This window comes from Lissotriton vulgaris, chromosome 9, assembly GCF_964263255.1.
Source record: "Lissotriton vulgaris chromosome 9, aLisVul1.2, whole genome shotgun sequence".
Lineage (NCBI taxonomy): Eukaryota > Metazoa > Chordata > Amphibia > Caudata > Salamandridae > Lissotriton > Lissotriton vulgaris.
In genome coordinates, this window is record NC_141697.1 from 566,266,038 (window position 1) to 566,292,635 (window position 26,598).

General features: G+C 46.7%; 1 protein-coding gene across 1 annotated transcript in view; it reads right to left on the reverse strand.

Annotated features, from left to right (window-relative positions):
- Positions 1-26,598, reverse strand: part of TAF6L (TATA-box binding protein associated factor 6 like) — a 229,050-nt gene that overhangs the window by 120,113 nt on the left and 82,339 nt on the right. Inside the window, exon 6 of the mRNA XM_086938108.1 lies at positions 4,421-4,571. Coding sequence (XP_086794234.1) covers positions 4,421-4,571 — 151 coding nt within the window. The remainder of the gene's footprint in view (positions 1-4,420; positions 4,572-26,598) is intronic.

Sequence of the window (26,598 nt, forward strand, 5' to 3'; positions counted from 1 at the left end):
ACAAAACCAAGTACATGGTCCTTCACAAGCATAAGCGGATTGTTGGTAGTGTTGGTATGACGGACGGGCTATTGGAACAAACAGACATTTTCCTATTTCGGGGTTCATATTGATCGCAAAGTGACTTGGAAACTAGAAGTAGATCTTATTACAGCTAAGCATGCCCAATTGTCAGGTGTTTTGACTAAGGAGCACAAATCATCACACACGAAACTGATAGCCCCGGTACTTGAAATATATAATACCAAAATTGGTGCTTCCATCCTTTATGGGGCGGAACTGTGGGGCTATGCTAACCTGGACAATCTGGCACTAGGACAAAACAAGTTATTGTGGTCTTTAATTTGGCTCCCCCAGTCAACTCCACTGCTACCGCTGTTCTTGGACCTGGGTTGCCACTCCATTAAGGATGTGGCAAAGTTTAGGCAAATTGTTTACTGGAGGAGGATTTGGGTGACTCCTGAGTTAAAACACTATGCGTCTGCACTAAACGATGTCAAAAACTCGGATGTCTTAAACAAAATTTCATGGCTTAAGTGTGTGAGGGATACACTTAATAGGATGGGTATAAGTACATTATGGACCGATCCAGGGGTTGCTGTATTTCCATCAAAGGCAGAGTTTAAGGCAGCCTACTGGAACATGGTTGTTTCAACGCGCTATGTGTCTTCCAACGGGCCGTCTCTGTCTACAGCATTTCTTGATCAAAAACATGAAGCCAAGTTTGAGGGCTATTGGGACCTAATTAAAGTTCCCAATGAAAGAAAATTATACCCCCAATTTAGGGTGGGCTCTCTACCTACTAAGGCATTCACAAGGAAATGGAAAGGTTCGAATAACAGTGTCTGTCCCTATTGTTTAGATATGGTAGAGACAGTGGCCCACATTTCAATTGTTTGCCCTGCCTATCACAGACCTAGGCAAAGATGGCTGAAACCAGTCTGTCAGAACATGGGAACTAGGATGAGCAATGAGGCTGTTAGGATTCTAACTACTTCATTGGAAGAGTCGATAGTGATCGCTGTCGCCAAGTTTTTAGGACGTGTGTGGGTTATTCGCTCAAAGTTTAATGTTGATATCTAGCGATGGGTTGCTATAATAACCATCTAAAACTGGATACCTTGTGATAATTAACGCCACATAACTGTACCCTGAACAATGCACTTTAAAACTCTTGCCTGAGCTTTTCGCACAAAGTCCGGTGGTATTTCTGTTTTGCTGCATTGGCGAACGAAATGTTACAAAAGCCAGACTTATCAGGGTTTCTCTCTGTTTTATTATGGTTTTTAATGTGTGTAGTGTACATTTTTGGCTTGAATTGCACTATAAGTGAATTGATGGTAATTTACGTGTTTTATGGACGGTTTTATTGTGCTTTTTTAATTCACCACTATTGTGTCATGTACCAACTTTTGTGATATTTTAATCGAAATAAAGTTTATGAACTGAATCACCAGACACTCCCACACAACATGGATGAAGGTACCCTCAGTTGAGTGTTATCCAAGACATATAACATGCTTCTATCCATCTTGTGCAGCTTGGAGGGCATATAATATATTTGGTAAAAATACTTCAACTGTATCAGGCAGAGGCGAGCAGATATACTCAATCAAGCGATACTTCACCCAGTCATCCTCTTTTAACAGTCCTAAACCATATTCCCATTTATCTTTTAGAGATTGAAGGGGATCTGGGGTGTTCAAAACTACAGCACTATAAATGCAGGGAACACCTTTAGTCTCTATCTTTTTTAATACCAACTTAGTTTCAAACAAAACTGCAAATAGGTCAGCCTTATGTTCCTCCATAATTGTGCCTGACTTGTAGGTATTGGAAAAATGAGAATTATGCAAATAGAAATCCGCCTTCAGTTGATCGAAGGCCTTCATGTGATGTCTCTCCCATATATCTCCCACTTTGCATAACCTGATGACCTCACAGGCACTAAGCCCAGTGTAAATGGCCACCGACAACAACCAGGTGCCATGCAACAAGGGTGTCTCTTTGGTTATCATTTACTGCCAGCCCATCAACTTCAATGCCTGATGTCAGCAATATATTGGGATCCTGGTGATCGATTGGAATGCCAGAGAGATTCTGCTCCGCACATCTGAGATAGAAGGTTAGGAATCCTTACCTTCTTTCTTGATGAAAATAATATTTATTTCACTGAGAAGCAGCCAGCCAATAGTTTTTTCTGCTTGTTGCACGTATGTGTAATCACAGCTGCACAAGTGGAACATTCTCAAACATCAGGTCAGATTTTGGAACAGAGTCTGAGCACCTAAGACTATGTCAACCCTACAAAGATTGCCAGACAGACTATATGCTTTTCTTCATCCTGACTTAATTACAGTGGCTTGGAAGCATTGGGATGACAAAGCTTAGAGATGTGGTTATCTTTAGTCAGCAATATACATTTTATCATCAATGGATGATACCAGCAACAATAAGTACTAGACACAATATGTAACAAATTTTATATGCGGCAAACCTTCAATGACTTTGTCTCCATTTATTATATCTGTATTATTTATTGATGAATGAATTAAATACTTTTTGCATAGCGCAAACAGCAGGTCGAAGACCGTCCTGGCGCTTAACCAGTAGAAAGACATTGACCAGTAGATTTACCTTAATTAAACAGAAAAGCCTTCAGATCTTTTTTAAACCATGATTTCAAGTCTAATTTCCTAAGTTGTGCCAAGGTTTATCAGCCTGATAAGAGAAGGCACGACTCCCTGTTCTAGCTCGCTTTACGCCAGGTAAAGTCAAGAGTAGTTTACTGCTGGAATGCAAATCTCTTCCTGGCCTGTACCAACTGAATCTCGGCTGGTAAAAAGCGGTCCCTTCTTGTGAATTGCTCTGAATGTGATCTGCAGAGATTTAAAGGTGATTCGCTTTACCACAGGAAGCCAATCCAGCTGTTGGAGACCCCCTTCTGGAGTGACTTGTCAGGACCCCTAAAAGATGAGCTGCAACATTTTGAAGTGTCTGAAGTTTGTGGAAAGACTTGGCAGAAGTACCTAAGAAGAGGGAATTAGAGTAATCTAATTGGGAGGGTGATAGGGCCTTTGCAATAAGTGTCCTGCTACACTCCAGTAAAGATTTTTAAAACTTGGATAAAGAGTCTAACAGGCCGAACCATGCATCCATATTTACCAATAATCAACCCTTAAGGGTCTGCTAAAAATAAATTAAAACATTTTCTTGTCCATTTGTCTTAAAATATTTAATTTACAAAGAGAATGAGAGATTTCTATTGTGTATTCCCTTAGAAAAGCCAGTAAAGTGTTTATTTACTAAAAACCAATAGGCATACAGGAAAACATCACCAATTGCAGACCGCAGTATCACACTACCAATATTTTCTGAAAAAAACACCTCTCAGAAAAGATCTATCCAACTGACATAAACATGCAGTAGCACAGACTATGCTATATAATAAACAGGGGTTTAGCCCAAATTACCCTCCCATACCTGGGCAAGGAGCATCAAAAAGATGAATAAGTAGAAGAAAGGGTACTGAGGAATCAATGAAGCATGAGCTACTTCAAAACAAGATACAATTTATTATCCTGTTTTTTATAGTGATTTCTGTCTTCATTAAATGATCTGATTTAACAAGGACAAAGATATGAGTCATAAGACAAGGAGGTCAAAATTTATACAATATACAAAAAGACAAAAAAAGACCTATAAATGCAATATATACATTATATATACAACAAAGTGTACCCTAAAAAAGAAAAAAAAACAATCAATTTTCTGTAAATACCCACTCCTCAATTTGAGTGGAGTATCACAACCAAGGTAGTCCTTATAGCGCGCAAGTTATTATTTCTTCTAATCACAAACGAAGTGATGATTATAAAGGGCGCCTGGTATTAATCACAAAATAAACAATGTGGTAGGACTCCTTAAGCACAGACTATGGCCAGAAAGATTGTTATTACCTCAGAGGTGGAAAGAGAATGAAGTGAAATGCTGTAACCCGTTCATGCAATGAAGTCTCCGATCGAACAGTCTCAGTGTAAGATACACTCACAAAAAGGGTCTGCGACTCAGCCAAAGACCTTAAAAGTCAAATTCAATGTAAGAGACTTTGGCTTTGTGCAGAAATGTTGGGAACACGTTCGTTGAATGCCAGTCTCCTTGTTGCAATGCAGTAAGAGTTAGAAGACGCATCTAGCACAATAGTCAGAAAGGTAGGGTACGTATTTGCATGGCAGTGTCACAGTGAAGGATATACACTTTGCACATGTGTTATGTACATATCCCCAAATCATTGCTAATAAAACCAGCAGTGTGTATTAAGAGAACTAGCCTTGCATGGCATTCTTATGAATATGGACATGCAAATCATACTGCAAGGTTGGGTTCACTTGCCTAATCCTCAAGGACTAAGTTCACTCACCTCGCACAGCAGTCTCTGCACAGCCCTTTGGGATGTTTGTGGCCAGTGCCAGCTCCACAAGGTTCACTTCTCGGTCCTCGACGAAGAAAAGCTCTCCATCCTTGATCGTACGGAAGGGAAGAACATCCTGGGAGCCATAGCCAGACACTGCCTGTGGGAAGAGGGATTCTGCATGAGCAAAGGACTGTAAACCCTTAAATACGCCCTCTAATCATATGCGGTCATCCTAATTCCTATATCTCTCTGTTGCTCTCTCCTGCTCTGTCACTCAATTGCTTCACTTCCCTCAGCTTCCCTTGCCTCCTGCTGCATTAGTTGCCTGTCTGGCTTGGCTTCTTCATCTGAAGGGGACTACACAACCTCATGCCCCCTGAGATGCCGCTTCCAACACCTGATCAGCAGATAATGGTTCTAAGCAGAGCTCATTTAATCACATAATTCAATAATTTACATTGACATATTTTGGTTAAAAATCTATTACTTCAATATGAAAATCAGTTCACACAACTAAATTGCACTAAAACAATATTTTTAAAAATGTGTAGGTAAAAGAAAATGCAATTATGTGCTCCATGATTGTGAAGACCCTCAGTGCTGGATCCTGAGTCAAACTTATGTGAAAGAATAATAGCTATATGACCAATGGGCTAAAGTAGGCAACTTTGCAGGCAGTTATTTAAACTATGCAATGTTCAAATAAACTCAAAGATCTAGTTCACAAGCGGGAAACTGGATGAAGTTTCAACTCAAACAGGAGTAGATAAATCATCATCAGGATACAAAATAGGGTCCGAGGGACAATTGAGGGTGGCCAAATGGTCCAAAAAGAGGTAAAAAGGTTTTCAGAAATACGAGCACCAATTCAAATATAGCAGTTGGTTGCCTGAAAAGGGACTGTGATGGTCACACAGCCAGTTTCAGTGCAGATTTGAACATGCTCTTTTTTCAGCCTTGCTGTGTGGAGCAAGGACTCCGTTTGATTGAATGTTCGCTTATTTTCATGATTAATTCAAGTCCATGTAACTGAAGCAGTAGCTGTTGCTCATGTATAAAAAGTGAGCGTGGCAGAACCCACTCCAGGATTGCAAACTGAAAATGCAATCCAGGACACCATGTAAATCAAGGAATTTCCACAACGGTATAAATGGAGAATGCAATTCTGGACATCATGCAAGTTGAATCTCCCACACAGCCCCCTCACTGCAAGATAGCAGCACCAGTAGTTGATGTTCAGTCATAAAGCAAAGATGTGTTGAGGAGTCATAGAAGCGTTGCTTGTATTCACATAAACCAGTGCTTGTCACATTACAGCATCTCTCAAAATATTCCTTTGTGATGCTTGGCATGCTAACTTATGCATTCCTTACCCCACATCTTCTTTTGCTCACTGGTCCTCGTCTAATCGGATATGTCAATTTTTGTCTTGAGTCTGGCATTATAAATGGACTACGACTAGAACAAACTATAAACTGCTTATGTCTGAATTTTCTCCAGAATGTTACATGCTTTTTCACAGACCCTAAAACAGAGTATGAGAACAGATTCAGTGTATGGGATGTCTTCAGAACCGAGGATTGTACTTCATTGGATGGACAGCTTCCAGAATGTTGAGTAAACACTGAAATGAATATAAAAATGGCACTCAAAGAACCTATTCGATCTCTATTATACTAAAGTGGTCACAAATGCCATAGCTGGTAAACGTTAAAGGGATAATACAGAACTTATACAGAACTGTGTTGAGTTAACCACAACATGCATGCAGACAGTGGGTTAGATGATCCAAGAGAAACTGAATTAAATATATTAAGACATGTTTTCAAAAAATATATTTGAAAAAATATACTAAATAAAAAACTTTATAGGCATAGATTATGGAACTCTTCCTTACGGAGCTGAATTTGCTATTGGTCTCTAGACCACCCATTTGGGGGGCGGGAAGTGGCAGATATTTGTCTATCTTAGATCATTCAAATCTTCATTTTGAGAATTTGGCCCTAGTCAAAAAACAGTTTGGTTGGATTAAATGTTCCTTTGCATACTAAATGACATGGGCTGTGTATCATTTTCTTTCATTCTTGTTCCATGGTTGGACTACTTCTCGGTCACCTTTTTTTTAACATTATTATTATTATTGGGGTGCAAAGGTGGGGAAAACAAGATAAGCTTTTCTTGAGTGCTACTTATATTGAAATAAAGATTACAGCAGAAGCTTTGCAAATTTTGTAGCCACAGCAACTATATTATCTGATCATCATCTGGTCTCAGAGCAGTATGATACTCCGGTCTAGCTTTACACCACATTGCACTTCTAGTCACAAGACTTCACAAGCAGTAGTTGCATTTCTCTTGATCTTGCGGATCTAAAACATTCTTGCGGAATCTTGAGGGCCCTTGTCGTCCAGTCTATGACCCTGCTATTAAAGTTAAAAGCTTAGGCTTAATCATGCATATATGCGTGCTGAGAGCACTGGAACAGCTTATTTAATCCAAATAATTCTTCTGCCCCCAACATCATTGCATCTATTTTTAAACAAGGGAACCTGCTAGACTTGCTGACATATTCATTTTCAACGAGAAATGTTATGTTATTATAGAGTTCTTTAATGGAAACAATGTCCCATCTCCTCTACTCTAGACAGTAGGAATGAAGAGCTACATCAGCTCTTTCTCATCCACACCCTGCTTAACCCTATTGAATTATCTGCACTTTGCCTTTTAAGTGAAGAGGATGTTCAGTAATGTGTTTCATGGCAGCAGAGTGCCTGGTTAATCTACAGATTTTGGATTACAAATTATGCAGCCACGCAAACCCTGGTTCTGAAATTAAGAGAGAGTGTGGGTGTACCCAACCCTAACCCACCCCATCCCCCACTCTTACTTTTACACATTGGCTACTGATCAAGAAATGCATGGTCTTTAAAGCCCTGTGCCTGGATCATAAAGCAGTTGAGGCTAAAGAACACCCCATTCTTGCCATGTTTTTTCACTTGCATAAGTCAAGTCACTACCTAAGCTCTGCAGACCAACTTCTTTTGGATAGTCCCGAAGGTCAAGCGTAAATTTCTAGGCGGAATGCGCTTATTCAAGAGCAACAGCAGTGAAACTGAACTCTCTTCCTCTTGTCCTATGTCAACAGTATAATGCTGTGGAGGACGGTCACATATTTGTTAATTTTAGCTGTTGGTTTTTTTGTTGCATTACTGAGAAACCTATTAAGGTGAACAATGCAATTTATAAAACCCAATAACTTAACATAAATGCATCTTGGATTTTATCACACTCATCCGCACATAGTTTGCCTACATGTTTAACTCCCTCAACATAGTCCATCGCAAACACACATCTGTTCCCGGTCCTGTATGTAACTGCACAATAAAGGTAAACAAAACAATAAGTGTTATTCAAATGTCATTGTGGAACACGGTTATCAAAAATTTCTAACAAGCTAGTTGATGTAAATGTTGAACAAGTTACTTACCTTCGGTAACGATATATCTGTAAGAAACATTAGTTAGTGTTAGATTCCTTACCTTAGAATATCCCCAGGCGTCAGTCTGGATCCGGAAACTTTTGCGTAGCAGTACCCCTGCGCGTCGGTAGGCGTCGTCTGCAGGCGTCCCCTGCGGCTCCGCGTCCGTGTCGTGCGCCGTGATGACGTCGCTGGAGTATATAGACGCCGCCTCCGCGCGCTGACGTCAGTTCTTTGCACACAGCTTTTCCGTGCCAGGAGACGCAGAGCCATGAGAGAACCAACACTGGTGCCATGTAAAACTAGGGCCCTGAAAGGGATGTCCTTAACCCTAGGTATCAGTTCGCAGAACGGGGAGGATGGGTGGGTTCGGTAAGGAATCTAACACTAACTAATGTTTCTTACAGATATATCGTTACCGAAGGTAAGTAACTTGTTCATCTGAAAGAAACACGTTAGTGTTAGATTCCTTACCTTAGAATACATACCCCAGCAATACCAACCCCGGTGGTGGGTCTGCGAACCAATACAAAACTACACCAGAAAGTCCTGGAGGACAGAACGGCCAAAGAAGCCATCCCTCCGGACTTGACTGTCCAGGCAGTAGTGCCTCGCAAATGTGTGCAGCGAGGCCCACGTAGCCGCTTGGCAAATGTCCTGCAAGGGGACTCCCCGGCCCAGGGCAGTGGTAGCCGCCGTGGCCCGAGTGGAATGGGCCCTCAGCCCAACAGGAGGCTCCTTCCGAGCCAAAGAGTAGCACGCTTTGATGCAGAGAACGACCCATCGAGAGATGGTCCGTTTACAGACCGCCCGTCCCTTCTTCGCACCCACGTAGCCAACAAACAGTTGGTCATCCACCCGGAACTGGCGTGTGCGATCCATGTAAAATGAAAGCGCACGTTTTGGGTCCAGACGGTGGAGCCGCTCTTCATCCTTTGAAGGATGCGGAGGCGGGAAGAAGGAAGGGAGGGTGATGAACTGCCCGATGTGAAAGGCCGAAACAACCTTGGGCAGGAAAGAAGGTCTAGTCCTGAGAACCACCTTGTCAGGATGGATGGACAGGAAAGGAGGTTGGACAGAAAGAGCCTGGAGCTCACTCACTCTCCTGGCAGAGGTGATGGCAACCAGGAAAGCCGTCTTTAAAGTCAGGAGACGGAGAGGACAAGAATGAAGGGGCTCAAAGGGAGCACACATCAGGAAAGTTAGAACCAGGTTCAAATCCCACTGAGGCATCACAAACGGAACAGATGGAAACATGCGAGTGATGCCCTTCAAGAATCGAGTTACAATCGGGGATTTGAACAAAGAAGGCTGATCAGGAAGCCTCAAAAAGGCTGAAAGGGCAGAAAGGTAGCCCTTGATAGTGCCCAGAGCAGAGCCCTGCTGGGCAAGAGAAAGAAGAAACAGAAGAACCTCCGAAAGAGGGGCAGAAAGAGGATCCACAGCCTTCGCTGTGCACCATGCCACAAATCTGTTCCACCGACAGGCGTATACCGACTTAGTGGAGGGACGCCTGGCTGCCAGAATAACATCACAGACTTCAGGAGGCAAGTCAAATGGCCTCAACTGCCGCCGCTCAATCTCCAAGCATGGAGGTGGAGACTGGACAGGTTCGGGTGGAGGACCGTCCCCTGCTGCTGCGACAGAAGGTCCTCCTGAAGGGGCAGGCGGATCGGGGGACCGACTGACATGCTGAGTAGCTCGGGATACCAGTACCTTCGAGCCCAGTCCGGAGCCACAAGGATAACTTGGGCCCGGTCGCGCCTGATCTTCTTCAGCACTCTGGGCAGAAGTGGTATAGGCGGAAAGGCGTATAACAGACCGCAACTCCACTCGCGCCGAAAGGCGTCGCCGTGCGAGTGCCGTCTTGGAAACTCCAACGCGCAGAACTGATGACATTGCGCGTTCTCTTCTGTGGCGAATAGATCTAACCAAGGCTCTCCCCATTGCAGAAAGATGCCTTGCGCCACGTCCGAGTTCAGACGCCATTCGTGATCCATCGAGCACCGACGGCTGAGTTCGTCCGCCCTGGCGTTCAGAGAACCTGCCAGGTGTTGAACCGTCAGAGTCACGCCCTGACGTTCCAGCCATTGCCAGAGGCGCAGAGCCTCCTGGCAAAGGGTCCACGACCCCACTCCGCCCTGTTTGTTGCAGTACCACATGGCGGTGGTGTTGTCGGTGAACACCTGCACTACACTCCCGTTGACAAAGGGGAGGAATGCCTTCAGTGCCAGACGAATCGCCCACAGCTCCAACAGATTGATATGAAGCCGGGACTCCGCCGGAGACCAGATGCCTCTGATCTCTGCCTCTCCCAAGTGGCCACCCCAGCCCTGGAGGGACGCGTCCGTCACGACAACGTGCTCCGGTTGGGGAAGGGAGAGGGACTTGCCCCTGACCCAATCGCGGTCCGTAAGCCACCACTGCAGTTGTCTCGCAGTGCCCTCCGAGATCAAGACGTGGTCGGACAAGTTGCCCTGATGCTGTGCCCACTGAAACTTCAGGTCCCACTGCAGAGCCCGCATCCGCCACCGGGCGTGATGCACCAGAAGGATGCAGGAAGCCATCAGTCCCAGCAGCCGCAGCGTCAACCTGACCGAAACTCGGGATAGCGGCTGAAAGATGGGAATCAAAGCCTGAATATCCCGAACCCGCCGTTCCGGAGGATAAACCCGAAACTGCGCCGAGTCCAAAACCGCTCCGATGAAAAGGAGCTTTTGAGAGGGACACAGGTGTGATTTCGGCACATTGATGGAGAACCCCAGGTCGTGCAAGAGGTCTGCCGTCATCTGAAGGTGGTGGACGACTGTCTGGGGCGAGCCCGCCTTCAACAACCAGTCGTCTAGGTAGGGGAAGACTGAAACCCCCAACCTGCGCAGATGGGCTGCGACCACCGCCATCACCTTTGTGAACACCCGTGGGGCGCTTGTAAGGCCGAAGGGGAGCACGATAAACTGAAAGTGCTCCAGGCCTACCGTGAACCGCAGGTAACGCCGGTGGGCCGGCAGGACGGGAATGTGAAAATAGGCGTCCTGCAAGTCCAACGCTACCATCCAGTCTTGTGGGTCTAGAGCAGCCAAGACCTGAGCTAACGTCAACATCTTGAACTTCTCCTTCCGGAGGAAGCCGTTGACGTTCCTTAGATCCAAGATAGGACGTAGGCCCCCCTTGTCCTTCTTGGGCACCAGAAAGTAGTGGGAATAGCAACCACGCCCTACTTCTGGCCCAGGAACGCGCTCGATGGCCCCCTTGGCCAAGAGGGCCGTAACTTCCTCCTGCAGAAGTGTCAAGTGGTCCCCCGACACACGGTGGTTCTGCGGTGGCATGGCTGGAGGAGAGGTCTCGAAGGGGAGGGAGTAGCCCCTTCGGACGATTTGCAGCACCCACCTGTCCGAAGTGATCGTGCGCCAGTGAGCGTGGTGATGGCGAACCCTGCCACCCACTGGCGTCACATGGGGCCGAAAGCACGGACTAGGAGGATTTAGGGGTAGATGCTGCGGGGGAAGGTGTGGTCTGACCCCGCCGTTGTCCCCGACCGCCACCACGGCGGTTTCCACGGCCGCCACCGCGTTGAAAGGATTGTTGCGGCGCGTGGCTGGCAGCACGTGTGGGGGCACCCCCTTCCTTGGCCACGAAAGGGACGAAACGAACCCGGTTGCTGACGCTGGGTCTTGAGACCCAAGGACTTGGCTGTGACCCTGGAGTCCTTGAAGCGTTCCAGCGCGTGGTCCGCCTTGTCACCGAACAGGTGACAGCCATCAAACGGCATGTCCATCAAGGTATTCTGGACATCAGCCGAAAAATTGGCGGATCTCAGCCAGGCGTGTCGACGAATCGCCACCGTCGTTGACATAGCTCTGCCCAGCGAGTCGGTCGTATCAAGACCACACCGTATCGAATATTTCGCTGCATCTCGGCCCTCAGCCACAGCCTGACCGAGTTTTGCCCGCACCTCCACGGGGCATTCTGGCAGCAGTTCCGCGACCGTATCCCACACAGAGTGGGTGTAGCGGCCCCAGAGGCAAGCGGTGTTGCAAGACCGCAGGCCCAAACTAATGGACGAGAAGACCTTCTTGCCAAATTGGTCATACCTCTTGGATTCCCGGTCGGGCGGGGCCGACGGGAATGCGGACTGGGAGGTCGAGGCCTGGATCACCAGACTCTCAGGGGTGGGGTGGGTAGACAGGAACTTGGGGTCGTCCGGACAAGGACGGTGGCGCCTGGCCACGTTCCGATCAACAGGCGCACCTGAAGCGGGCCTGGACCACGTGCCCAACAGAACGTCTGACAAGGCTTCATTAAACGGCAGCAGTGGCTCCTGTGGGCATGACTGCGGTTTGAAGACCTCGGTGAGGATGTTAGGCCTCACGGCCGCGACGGGGAGCTCAAGGTGTAAGGCCTTGGCAGCCCTCATCAGCACCACAGAATAGGCAGCTCCCTCCACCGATGCCACGGAAGGAGGAGAGATCAAACCAGGGTTAGGAGAGTCGTCCAGACCACTGGCATCCCCCAAGTCACCTGTCCAGTCCGGGTCATACTGGCACTCGCGTGACAGAGGGTCCTCGGACCCCTCCCAACCTTCACCGAACTCTTCATCTTCTCCGTATTCGGAGTCAACGATGTAGACCGGCTCCTCGGGGTTCATGGGCCCCATCGGCGCCGGGGCCGGCGTCGAGCGACGCCCGTCCGGCGCCGCGTTCGGCGTCGGTGAAGGTAAGGGGACGGCGCCGCCCGGAGCCGGCGCCGGAACCCCGCCGCCGGCCGGAGCCGGCACCGGAGAACCGGCGCCGCGCGGGGGCGGCGTCAGGGGTAACCCCGATGGTAACGGCGCCGGGGAGGCCGGAAGACCAGCCGGCGCCGATCCCGAAGGCCCTTGCGGCGCCGGGGTCGGAGCCGTCGGCGGCGCCGGGGCCGGAGCACCCGACGGCGCCGAGGCAGTGACACCCGAACCGCCAGGGCCCCCAGACGGTAGCACTGGGCCCGAAGGCGCCGTAGGCCCAGTCGGAGAAGCGAGCGCCCTCATGGCCATGAGGAACGCCTCGATCTCCTCAGGCGTCGCGCCGTGCCCAGGGACCGGAGGGTATGAGGCAGGCCGCGCCGGCGACTCTCGCGGAGCCGCGGGGTTGGGGTCACCCGAGCCCCCGGCCGCATTGCGCGAGCGTCGGGGGGGAGTCGGGGGTACGATGACGACGCCCCGACTTCTTGTGCTTCTTACCTGATGAGCCTGACGAGTGGTGTCGACTCCCGGAACGCTCGGCGCGGCTCCGCGATCGCTCCCTCGAACGCTCTCTCGACCTCCGGCCGGACCGGGACCGCTCCCGGTCCCGACGTGGGGCCGACACCCGGAGCTCCAGTAGCTTGCGGGACCGCTCCCGCCTAGCCTTGTTGGTGAGGGCCCGGCAGTCGACACAGGAGTCCACGTCGTGGTCGGGGCCCAGACACCGGAGACAGAGGCGGTGATGGTCTGTGACCGACATCGTGCGCTCACAGTCATCACAGTGCTTGAACCCAGGCATCCTATCAGGCACAATTAGAGAATTAACAATCGAAAAACTTGGTCAAAAGACCGGAGTACTGCTCTTCAGATCTGCGTCCACTGGCGCGGAAAAAAGAAGAACTGACGTCAGCGCGCGGAGGCGGCGTCTATATACTCCAGCGACGTCATCACGGCGCACGACGCCGACGACGGACGCGGAGCCGCAGGGGACGCCTGCAGACGACGCCTACCGACGCGCAGGGGTACTGCTACGCAAAAGTTTCCGGATCCAGACTGACGCCTGGGGATATTCTAAGGTAAGGAATCTAACACTAACGTGTTTCTTTCAGATTAATAGCCCAACTCTTTTCCATGTTCACTTCTTAAAGGACAAAGTAATTAAATTAATTGAATCCCTATGCATGTAGCTTCAAATAGAGATAAAATATGTGCTACCACTTGAAGACTGACTGAGGGCATTCACATCCGCAGCATGAAGAACAGTGAGAGAGCCCCTCAGTTATACATTCCTGCGCTTGAAGAAGGGAACTAGAACACACTACAGTGATATCTTGCAGATATACAGATTGTTACATAAATTCTCATTGAAGCATTTTATTGACTCTCTAGACATTGGGCTGTCATCTCCCTTTGTTAGTACAAAGAAGGCGGAGGTGTGTTGGCTTCACTCCATTTTTCCTCTGGCTGTCCAGCCCTTGCTCTCGAATACATGGTTTAGTGAAAGTTGGTGAGGGATTTTGTTGAGAATTGACTATTGTTTGCTCGCATTTAAAAAAAAATCATATGTAAAGTGCAGGTTTTCACTTCACTCTCGCATGGAATCTGGACTTCCAGTATCACTAACTGATCACCGACAGAGAGCACATAATGCAGTTGCAAGATCTGTTTTTTTGGCCTTAACAAACAAAATTATGGTGTGCAATCTGAAGAGCTTTACACTCGTTGAGTGTGTTAAGCTAGCATCCGCGTCAGGATCAGTAGCCAGCCCTTTAAATGCCTTAACATCAAGCACCGCTCTATTTCGATTCAACTCTTCAGCCCTATACCCCTAAGAAAGGCCTCTTTAGCAGAAGTCAGGCCTTACTCACAGAACCAAAATTTAACGAAATATCACATGATGGTCGCTCCATCAGGATTAACGGCTTTTGGTTTTAACACCCTACCAACTGATGAAAAACAGACACCTTCTCTCTCTAGCTATTGCCTTTAGTTGTTTGGTCAGCATGTTTGGTTAGCAGGATATTTAGGACCATAATTAAGGGATCAAGTTGGGGACTGTGCGCTTCATGAATGCTATCAGTCAGTCAGTTTGAAGAGCAGCACAGCACAAGGAAAGTGGCAGGGAGACAGATCCTACATGTTCATTTCTCATCACTACCCCCTTTTGATGCCCTGGTGAAGGCTTAGAGTCGTTCCATCTTTTTCAGGGATCCCTAAACTTCAAAGTGGAGCCTCGAAGTTAGAAGAGATATATGGCACCACGTTTTGGACCCAATAAAGGTCCCTGGAGCCTGCTGTGTGCCTTCAATTTTGAGGAGAGTGCTCAACGTTAAGCTGCAATGATATGCAGACGCTCGCTTGATTTTGAGAGGAAGATGGCAAATACCTTGAGTTTGCAAGGTCTGTGCAAACCAGAAGACTGTAATCATTCAGTGTCCTGGTTAGCATAAGCCATATACCACTGGAGTATTCTATCTAACAATGTAGGGTCCATGCAAAGAAGGTCTTATGTACAATGCTGAGTGACTGGACTAGAGCTGTACATGACAAGCGACCAGTGTATTGCGCACAGGGCAACAGTTATGCGATCGCTCTGACCGTCAAGTAATAAGGCTTTATGGAGCTGGGGTCTCTGTAACTTTGTCAGTAACGAATTAGACAGAATCAAACACAATGCTATTTGAGTAAAATATTTCTGACACCAGGATCATAGGACTATGTTTCAGATATTTCATAATCCTCTTCAGGTTTTCTTTTGTGGAAATCAGTATTTACCACACTAATATTATCTTTGTTATTGCTAATTAGCCCTTGTTTTACACACAAATGAGAAACCGGATTGGCCATGGTTAATTCAGAGTCAACGTTATACCAAGATGTTTTGCATATGCCACTAGTAGGTGTGCCTGGTTGTTTCCCACGGATGTCTGCTGGTCAAACAAATGCGGGCCTCTTTCTACCAAACAGTCTATTTTAGTGGGGTTCGCCTTTAGAAAGGTGGTCCATACATAATTTTTTTTTTAAAATATCTTTTTTTTTGATTTTATAACAAACAAACAATCGGCATTTCACATATGTAATACAAAGTATGGCATTTCATTTGGGATACTAGGCAAGTGCATTGAGACAGCACTTGGATTGAGAAACTTATCAAGGGGATAAAGGCTCGTCGTCATTTAGAGCAGTCGGTGCGACACAGATATCTCCTCTGTAGGAATCCCATTTGGCCCACACACAGGACCATTTTTGGAGACAGCCTCTTGCCACATAGACAGTTTTGTCCCTGAACATGCACTAATCAAGATTCATTTACCATGTGGCAAGAGTAGGAGGTGAGCGCCCCCCCCCCCCCAATAGCTGAGCAATATCTCTCTTTGCAACAGTGGCTCCCAGAGTGCCCCATAATCTCTCTGCCCCCGTCAAGTCGGTGGGCTCCCACACATTAAGCAAACATCTCTTTGACATCTGGGCGAACCTCTTTGTGAAGGACCTCTCTCGTGACCACATGTATCCCCCTCCAATATCTTCGAATCTGCTCACATTCCCAGAGAATATGCATGAAGGTGGCGACGTGCCCACAATGTCATCTGCAATCCCCACTTTCTCCTCGTCCCATACGGACCAGCTGGGGGCCGATGATGTAGGTTCTGTGAAAAATGTTCAACTGGACTAGACGAAGACGTGCAGAGATCACAACCTCTCGAGGAGAGGCCACCGCCTCTCTCCATTCCTCATCGTCAAGCAGTAAGCCATCCCTCTCCCATGCAATTTATCTAGGGGGTCTGGCGTGTTATTGACTAGTTTTCTGTAGGCTAGTGAGATCGCTTTCTGAGGAAGCAGCCCGTCCAACAACCTGTCTCCAAGTGGGGAGGAGTCCGGGAGGGAGAAACTCTTCTTTAAGGCAGTGGTTAGTGCATGTCAGACCTGTAGGTAACGGAAGCATTCAGTGTCTGCGAGCTCATACTGCTGTTGTAACTGGCCAAAGCTGAGCATGTCACTCTTCACCCAGATATCGCCAATTCAAGAAATACCGATGAGGTCCCACTTGTTTAAACCCTTGGAGGAGTGTAAACTACCAAGTGTCTCTTAATCCTATAGGGGGGTAGCCAGCGGCAGTTTACGGCTCCAACCTAAGCTTTTGTTCACCGTGTGCCAGACCTGGATCGCATGCATGGTGGGCCCGGTTGAGGAGAGTTTCTTGGGATTTGCATAGAGGGCTCTGTTATATGTTCCGCCCGGTAGCAGCCACCTGTCCATGGCATAGCCGTGATCTCCCGGTGCTCGGTACGTGCCTTGGTTTGATGGCAGCAAGGTGGGCTGCCCAATAATATTTCTTTATGTCCATACCTAATTATTAATGTCTGATAGACAGCTGAAGGGTCAGAGTCTGATCAGAAGGAGTACTTTGGCCACAAAGTAAAAAAATACTCCGACGTGTGTTTGGACCACATTTTAGGTCTCGCCTACCAACGCAGCGCACGCGCTGCCCGCTTGCGAGACTATTGTCCTAGGTTTTACTTTGGAAGTGGGGTGGAAGCTCCACCCATACTTCTGATTAGCACATGTCAAAAATGCATGCTTTAAATTGGAAGGGAGGCATGTTTGTACCCTCCCTGTCTCCTGTTTGCTGTGCCTGCCCGGACAGGAGATGTGCATGCGTACGGTGCACGTGTGCGGATGTCTCTTTTGATCACGGCGTTTCAGCACAGCGAGCGCATGGTACACTTTCTCTTTCATCTACACCCTGCCCCACACAGCACCTGGGGCACCGGCTTCAACAATGGTGGCTATTTCTTGTTTTTATTTGCTGCGTGCCATGTGCGCTTTCATTTTGCCAATGGCTTTAGCTTAATTTACATCCTGGTTAAACAAGAGTGGTTCTGTCGGGTAGAACAAGAGCGATTTGGGGATGCTTTAATCAGGAAAGAAAGCTCTCTAACACACAAAGATCTAGATCCTAGCACTTAATGAATAGGATGTGAGATCAAAGATTGAATGATATTATGTATTTGATAACAGAATTACTTCATTCAATGGTATATACATTACATAGGTAGACTGTCAAGATTAATAATAAACAAACGAAAAGTGCAAATGGGTGACAAATGTGCATGGTGTTTAGATGGTGAACATTATATACAGTGAAAGCATTTTCACATATTTTTTTTTTTAAACAAAAAGAATCCATAAGGAAAAAGGCGGAAGAAAGTTTCCCTTCGATGGTTGGGAACACCCTGGTTGTTTTTGATACCCCTCACACACCAACAGGCCCCTTGGTGTCATGCTTCATCATTGGGGTCCTCGCACCCCTCTAAGGGATAAGGCGTGCTGCAACCTTCGGTTGCATGGGAGCACTTATGGTGGCTATGTGTGGTGCGAGTGAGGGAATTTTTATGTGAGTGCAGTGGTGGGGTTCGATAGTGAGTGATGTTTAAAAAGTGCCTGGCTCGTGGGGTAACAAAAACTTTATTTGACCCTCGGGCTGGTACTAATAAAAAGGTGAGAGAGGAGGTATTGGCGTAACCTATGTGCGCCACCTCCTATGTGTGTGTCAACATGTTTCGGTGTAAAAACACCTTCTTCGGGACATGGGTACACAAATCCCCACCTTACTCACGTTTCTCGACTTTTTTCAGAATGATTATACTAAAAAAGTGAAAATTACAAGTGCAGGTAATACAATGTACCTACTGGATAACCGCTATTTAGCTGACTGTTTTATCAGGAGTATACTACTCCATGAGACCGTGTGAACGCAGGGGTCCCTCGCGCTTCCTTGCTGCGAGTCTATGAGGAGAATCCCTCTTCGCTGCCCCTTACACCGGCTCCGTTGGTTGGCGTAAGGGGCAGGGAAGAGGGATTCTCCTCATAGACTCAGACTCCTCATAGAATATAGAATCCTCAAGCCTTGGCAAACGCAACCCACGCAGGATGTCGAGATTGGCTTCGGAGCAGGCCAGCAAGGTCTGAGGAACTTCTCCTTTGTAGGGAAGTTGGAGCAAGCATGCAGCAACCAGGAAAGCAAGTTAGATGTAAAGGAAAGTCTTCGGGGGGCTCACTAGCCAACGGACTAGGAACCGCAAAGACACATCGAGCTGAAATGCAAAAGCTGGGCCCACGGGTCACTCGTGGAGTGGGGGCCTCTGAGTTTGGCGCAAATGGTGGTCGGGTCTGGGGCTTCAAGCATCCCAATGCACGACTGAGTTACCTCGTGAAGTGAGTGCAGCTTGCAAAATGCAGGATGTCCAGGAGTTCCGGTCCTACGTCTCTCGTGTCCCCGCCACGGGTCTCAGCTTTGCTGTCAGCGAAGGTCGGGGTCAGAGATGTCTGGAAGTCCGTCTCCTGTGTCGCAGATTCTTCGGGATCAGACGGGAGCCTCAAAAATGCAGAAAGGCAAAGTTGCTGTTGGTGCCTGTTTGAAGAGGGTGGTCACTCCTTGACCACAAGGGAGATGTCTTCCGTTTTCCAGTCGAAATGGAATGTCGAAGGTCCAGGATTCATGTTTCAGAGTTTCGTCCAGGGTAATCTAAAGTCCTAGTGACTGGGCTCCTATACGAATACTAAGTTTAGGGGCTGGACTACCCTTAAGGTCCCTCCTATGGGTGGACCTGGGAAGGGGGTGGTTACACCCCTTTCCCTTTGTTCAGTTTCGCGCCAGAGCTGGGACAGAGTGCCCCAGCAACCGGTTTGAACTGGGAAATGCATGGAGCACCTTGTGTCTGGAAAACATTCACTGAATGCAGCCCTCCCTGCCCAAATACACTAAATTACTAGGTTGAACAACCATTTAGTTGAATGAATTGGTAATTTATAAAACAATTTTTTCAAGAATATTTTTTTTATGTCATCAAAAACAAACAAATTATTTAACAAATACATTCAATAGAGTGCAACGAGCATATCAAACAATTATATATCACAAAGTAATTGTCACATAGAATCACATAGACAACTGTATAATGCCTTCGGTGTTGTAATTATGAGGCACCAGTCCTAAATAAAAATACAGACAAACAAGTGGACAAGCTGATAATTACATCCGCCTACTTGTCAACACCAAGCCAAGATATATATTATAATTCAGAGTAGGGTGCTAATTATATGGATTGCACACGGTGGACTGAGCAATAAAAATGTGTTATTTAGTTCCTATAAAGCCCCATATATTTTATATCTTGGATGGAAAGTCAACGCGTTTCGAACCCAATCGGATTCTGCGGGTTCTCCTCAGGACACAGACTGGGGGGTCGCTGTCACTGTGAACAATAATTAAAAAATTGGTATCAGTAGGAGAGCTACCTCATAGGGACCTCTCATCTACCAGACTCATACACTCTTGTAGACAGTTACCTTTTTCGTAATGCGTGGGAGTTCGAGAATTGTTAACCGTCCCCCATCCGTTTTCTGTAAACAGATAAAGCCAGAAGTATCTATTTTAGGTGCTGCCTGACTGACCGAATTAAACTCGATTGACTATCCCTTCAGAGAGAAACATACCTTTTTGCAAATGGTATGGGCGGAGGGGGTGGATGCCGGATCAATTTTCTAGGACTCGGTGTTCTTATGTTTTTAAGCTTCCGAAATTCCACTGCAGAGAAACAAGCTTAGAATTATTATGCCGGTCTCAATGCGTGGGTAGATAGAGCCGAACATAGTAAGCAAGTTTCTACCTTTTTCGTTGGAACGAACTCGGCACGGCTGCAGGAAGCAGGGAAGCGGCAGCCGCCACGCGAGGTTGCTGGCTGTGACACAAGGGGCATGCGGTCAGGGGCTGTTTACCTGCGGGTTATTTGTCTAACGGTAGCGATTGGAGTTCGTGAAAAGGGGCTTACTTGTAACCGATTCTGCAGCTTCTACACTCCGGCATCCATCTTCTCACCGAAATGAGACACGTGATTACACTTGAGGCGTGTCTGCTCTAATTTAAAGGAACTGCAGTATCGGTGTATGATGGGATATGCAGTTCCAGGAGTTTTTAATTGTTTGCAGACATATCTTTTCCTATCTGAAAGGACTGCCATATCAATCTATGTTGGAATATTTGCAATTGTCTACCCACGATCACCTGAGCAGCGCTATGCCAGGAAAGACAGATGTTGCAGAGTTTGCAATGGCGGACCAGATTGTTAGAGATTACTCAGTTAATTGAGATCATTAAGTCCTGACATCGCAGTGTCGAATTTCAGGATGAGATACGCTTCTTTTTGTGCAAGGCGTGTATCCGGATCACCTCCAGCCCCCAAAATGTTTTTTATAACTGATAAAATCGTCCAGTTCAAATCATTGACAGAGTGCTTATTTGTCAGAAAATGGGACACCAGCTGTGCTGTAAGGACTTTGCTGTGGATTCGAGAACTGTGTTGAATTATCCGTTGACGCACTCTTGTGTGGTTTTCCCAATATACACTTTTTTGCAGGGACAGACTATGGCATATACCGCATACCTTGCTTTGCAGTTAGTAAAATCAACATGACGCCAATGTTTTTTACCATCCGTGAAATGTGATCCTTCAATTGTTAGACTGCACACGGAGCAAGTGCCACATTTGTGGTGTCCCTTCACTGGGCTCATGTTGAACAGTGTGCTATGTGTGTCTTTTTTAATTGTGGGGCGTGTGGTTGAGATCTGCTGGCCCACACTTCGGTTCTTTTTCAGCGCAAACAATGGTTTTCCTATGTCGGGAATGACTTCTTCCACTAGATGCCAGCTGTTTCGTATGATTTTTTGCACAGGGTTTGTGTGCGGTCCAAACGAAGATACACATACCATCCGTTCTGTAGGTACTTGCTCTTTCTTCTGCAATAGATGCTCTCTGGGTGTCCATCTTGCCCTCTTCATGGAGTGTTTGAGGAGCTTACTTGGATATCCTCTTTCTTTCAGCTTTTCGACCAAGGAATAGCCATGTGTTTCGAAGTCTTCAGTTCTTGAACAGTTCCTCCTCACCCTAAGAAATTGTCCATAGGGGAGATTGTTTCTAAGGCTCTTGGGGTGGTAGCTTCTGTAATGTAAGGCATTGTTTTTGTCAGTTTTCTTTTGAAACAGAGATGACATGAGACCTTCCGGGGTAGATTTGATCTCGACGTCCAAAAACGACATAGTTTTGGAATCGTACGCCAGGCTGAATTTTATGTCCGGATTGCAGTTATTCAACCAGTTGTGAAATTCTTCAAGAGACTGTGGTGTACCATTCCAAATACACCACACATCATCAATATACCTGAGCCATTGCAGAATGTGGGCATTATATGCGTTGTTATTGTACACAAATATTTCTTCGTACTGGGCCATGTATAGTATTGCCATTTCCGGTGCGAAGGGACAGCCCATCGCTGACCCCTTTACTTGCAAGAACATCTCCTCTTCAAACACAAAGAAATTCTTTTTCAATGCCAGTGATGCGAATTTCACAATTCGCTCCGTGGGCACTCTGTGGGGACGAGGTCTCTTGTCCAGGTACATTGCGATTACATCTAACCCGTCTCGTTGTGGAATTTGCGAGTATAAGGACGTAACGTCCATTGTGACCAACAGTTGTGATGTGGGATCAAACTGGAGGCCCTCAACCTTGTTGATAAATTCCATCGTGTCTCGAAGATACGAAGGTACTTCTACAACAAATTCTTTCAAAAACACGTCAACAAACTTGGAAACAGGTTCCAACACCGAGTCGCATCCCGACACGATGGGGCGGCCCGGCGGTGTGTTCGGATCTTTATGTACTTTTGGGAGGAAGTATAGATGAGGCACCCGGGGAAATCTTTTTACCAGAAATTCTGCTTCTTTCGGGCCCAATATTCCGTTCTCCCTTGCCTCATTAACCATTCTGGATATTTCATGGGTAATCTCCGCCATCGGATCTTGAGTTATTCGGCGGTACCAGTTCTGGTTGTAAACATGGCTTCTACCTTCAAACCTATATAGTTCTTTAGACCACAGCACCACTGCGCCTCCCTTATCGGCTGGTCGAATGACTGCCTCTTGCTGACTTTTAAGTGTACTTATGGCCTCTCTTTGGCTTTTTGAGAGATTGGTAGGCACAAAAGATCGTTTTTTCTCCAACACATTTAATGAAGACAGAACCTTGCGTTCGAAAGTAATGATGTTTTTAGCCATGTTGTTATTCGGCGGACAGAAGGATGATTTGAAACACATGGCTATTCCTTGGTCCAAAAGCTGAAAGAAAGAGGATATCCAAGTAAGCTCCTCAAACACTCCATGAAGAGGGCAAGATGGACACCCAGAGAGCATCTATTGCAGAAGAAAGAGAAAGTACCTACAGAACGGATGGTATGTGTATCCACGTTTGGGCCGCACACAAACCCTGTGCAAAAAATCATACGAAACAGCTGGCATCTAGCGGAAGAAATCATTCCCGACATCAGAAAACCATTGTTTGCGCTGAAAAAGAACCGAAGTGGGGGCCAGCAGATCTCAACCACACGCCCCACAATTAAAAAAGACACACAGAGCACACTGTTCAACATGAGCCCAGTGAAGGGACACCACAAATGTGGCACTTGCTCCGTGTGCAGTCTAACAATTGAAGGATCACATTTCACGGATGGTAAAAAACATTAGCGTTATGACGACTTTACTAACTGCAAAACAAGGTATGCGGTATATGCCATAGTCTGTCCCTGCAAAAAAGTGTATATTGGGAAACCACACAAGAGGTGCGTCAACGGATAATTCAACACAGATCTCGAATCAACAACAAAGTCCTCACAGCACCGCTGTTGTCCCATTTTCTGACAAAAAAGCACTCTGTCAATGATTTGAACTGGACGATTTTATCAGTTATAAAAAACATTGTGGGGGCTGGAGGTGATCCGGATACATGCCTTGCACAAAAAGAAGCGTATCTCATCCTGAAATTCGACACTGCGATGTCAGGACTTAATGATCTCAATGAACTGAGTAATCTCTAACAATCTGGTCCGCCATTGCAAACTCTGCAACATCTGTCTTTCCTGGCATAGCGCTGCTCAGGTGATCGTGGGTAGACAATTGCAAATATTCCAACATATATCGATATGGCAGTCCTTTCAGATAGGAAAAGATATGTCTGCAAACAATTAAAAACTCCCGGAACTGCATATCCTATCATACACCGATACTGCAGTTCCTTTAAATTAGAGCAGACACGCCTCAAGTGTAATCACGGGTCTCATTTCGGTGAGAAGATGGATGCCGGAGTGTAGAAGCCGCAGAATCGGTTACAAGTAAGCCCCTTTTCACGAACTCTAATCGCTACCGTTAGACAAACAACCTGCGGGTAAACAGCATCCATTTTGTGATGCTGAGGCTCTGTTTAACTTTAACCGGGTAAAACGGTAACTACATGTCTTCTCCCTCTAGAAGGGTGGAATGCTACCCCTGTCGCCAGGCCTGGCAGGGAGGGTAGTATTCCAAAGTGTTTGACACCTTACACGACATGTTTTGATAAAGCCAAACGAAAGTTAGCTTTAACCGCAAGGATTATAATGCACTTAAGAGTATATGGTATGGCTATATCATAGAACCGTTATAAGGAGATGGTTCCTAAAGCTGCAGAGGGGCCCAGCTCATGCTAGGGCACCCTCTCACATAAAACCAAGCACTCTGCCTCAAGGATTGTTAAGGCCTGCCGTAGGAGTGACTTATAGGTGTATATGTGTCTATATGTATATATAGATATAGGTATACTATATCTAAGTAAGGGGTGATTACACCACCTTACCCAGGCTGTATGAACAGACCTGTGGTGTCAGTTTGGAAGGCAAACCAAGGGTGGCACAATACATGCTGCAGCCCGTGTAGGCCTAAGGTGCACCTATGCCCTGGGTACCTATGGTACACTATACATGGGCTCACAAGGGTGACCCAGTAACCAATCTGGTATGTACCTAAAGTACATGGTATCAATTTAGAGAGAGAACAGCTGGGCTGTGGGCCTGATTAGCAGGGCCACAGCCACACTAAAGTCGAAAAACCAGAGAATCACAGCAAAAAGTGGGGGTAACCATAGGAAGCAGATCCTACTCTCCTACACCTGGGTCCCGGAAACTAAGTCCTATGTGCGTGATTCTATGCACATTATACAAGTGCTGGACGATCAGCATTTCAATAGCACTACACAATTCCTGGTAACATTGGATGTCTCATCACTCTACACCTCTAAGCTCACTTTATTTCTCCCATATTAGTCACTAAATTTCACTTTCCACCCAGTCCGGTCGTACCCATTACACTGCAATTAACCCAACCACACTGCTCCCCAGCAACGAAGTGTTGCTTTTACTCGTTTTTGTATTTTTTAATTCTGGTTTTAATCACCGCACTGCGGCGCGTACTTATCATCACTACCCTGCTTAACTGCGATAATGCTTCGTTACGCTGTGCCTTATAAGTTCTCACAGCATGCACCCGGCAGCATGCACAGTTCACGGTAACCTTCTGTCGATAAGTGGCCTTGTGCCCGCAAACGCGTAACTCAGTTTAGCCCTACTGTAGCGCATTCTAACCTCACTGCACCAGTTCTAACATATGCGCAGAAGTAGAATGAAGTAAATAACAATCACCCGTATCCCGGCTGAGCATTTATTATAATTTAATACACTTTCCTGACGCAACACTACCCCTCTCCCACAGATAATTGGCCATTGTGCCCATTTGCTCCAGGCTGAGACTTCCCGCCTACTAATAGGGTGAGTATTAGTGCTCCCCCTACATTAGGTGTAACTACTCCAAGTGCATCTACAGTCTCTCGTACACACAGCTCATTATTTGATTTCAGACTATCTCGCAACCCCCACTGCGCACCTGTCTTGAGGAAGACCCACCGTGACCATGCTTTGGGGCACCATAGGGTCGAAACGTTGACGCTTGTTCTATGTCCAGTACCACACTAGGAAAGATAAGAATCTCTGGATACAAATCAGCATCTGGTCTATCCTAACACCTGTATATATGTGTATATATGAAAATGCTTTCACTGTTTATAATGTTCACCACCTAAACACCATGCACATTTGTCACCCATGTGCACTTTACGTTTATGTTTATTATTAATCTTGACAGTCTACCTATGTAATGTATATATCATTGAATGAAGTAATTCGGATATAAAATGCATAATATCATTCAATCTTTGATCTCACGTCCTATTCATTAAGTGCTAGATCTTTGTGTGTTAGAGAGCTTTCTTTTCTGATTGCATTAATAGCATCCCCAAATCACTCTTGTTCTACCCGACAGAACCACTTTTGTTTAACCATTAATTACCCAGGTTCTGAGGGACACAGGGTCACCCCTTTTTCTTAAACTTTTAATTTACATCCTGCCCCACACAGCAATCACAGGACGCCAGGTTCAACAATGGCAGCCACTTCTTTTTATGGGCAGTACACCATGCGCCCTTTCAGTTCGATAAAGGCGGCTTTGCTGTATTGGACTTGTTTATGTCTGCTTCTGCACCCTTGGTCTCGGCAGAGAACACGTGCTTCCCGACCGTGGCTGGGGGGCCCGGCTACTGCGACCCCCAGAGGTGAGTGAGGCTTAAACCGCTCAGTCATTGCGGAGATGAGAGTACCCCTTCTCAAAGGAGAATACTCCCCTTGCCCATGAATACTCCAACAGTTTATTTATATGTGTGTGTTTGTCGCAAGTCATAGGTGCGACCCCGGATGGTCCCATACAACTTTTTGACAACAAGAAGTATGTTTGGTTATATGTTAGAACGTCCGGCGTGCTGTTTATGTTTTCTCTAACTGCTGCATGACAAACAGTGTACTACTGTCAGGCAGTAGTGGGTAACCCGTATCCAGAGGTGCCAGTGGGTGTTGCACCTGAGGGTGTGGTTCTTTCCTGAATAACATGTGATGAAGAACAAGGTCTTTCCAAGGCCCCGGTACCAGTGTGATCTTGGGCTCGCAAGTTTCCACCAGTGACCTTAAAGTGAGGGGGGGGGGGTGAAGGAGGCAGGCGGGGCACCCAAGCCCCCCTCCTCA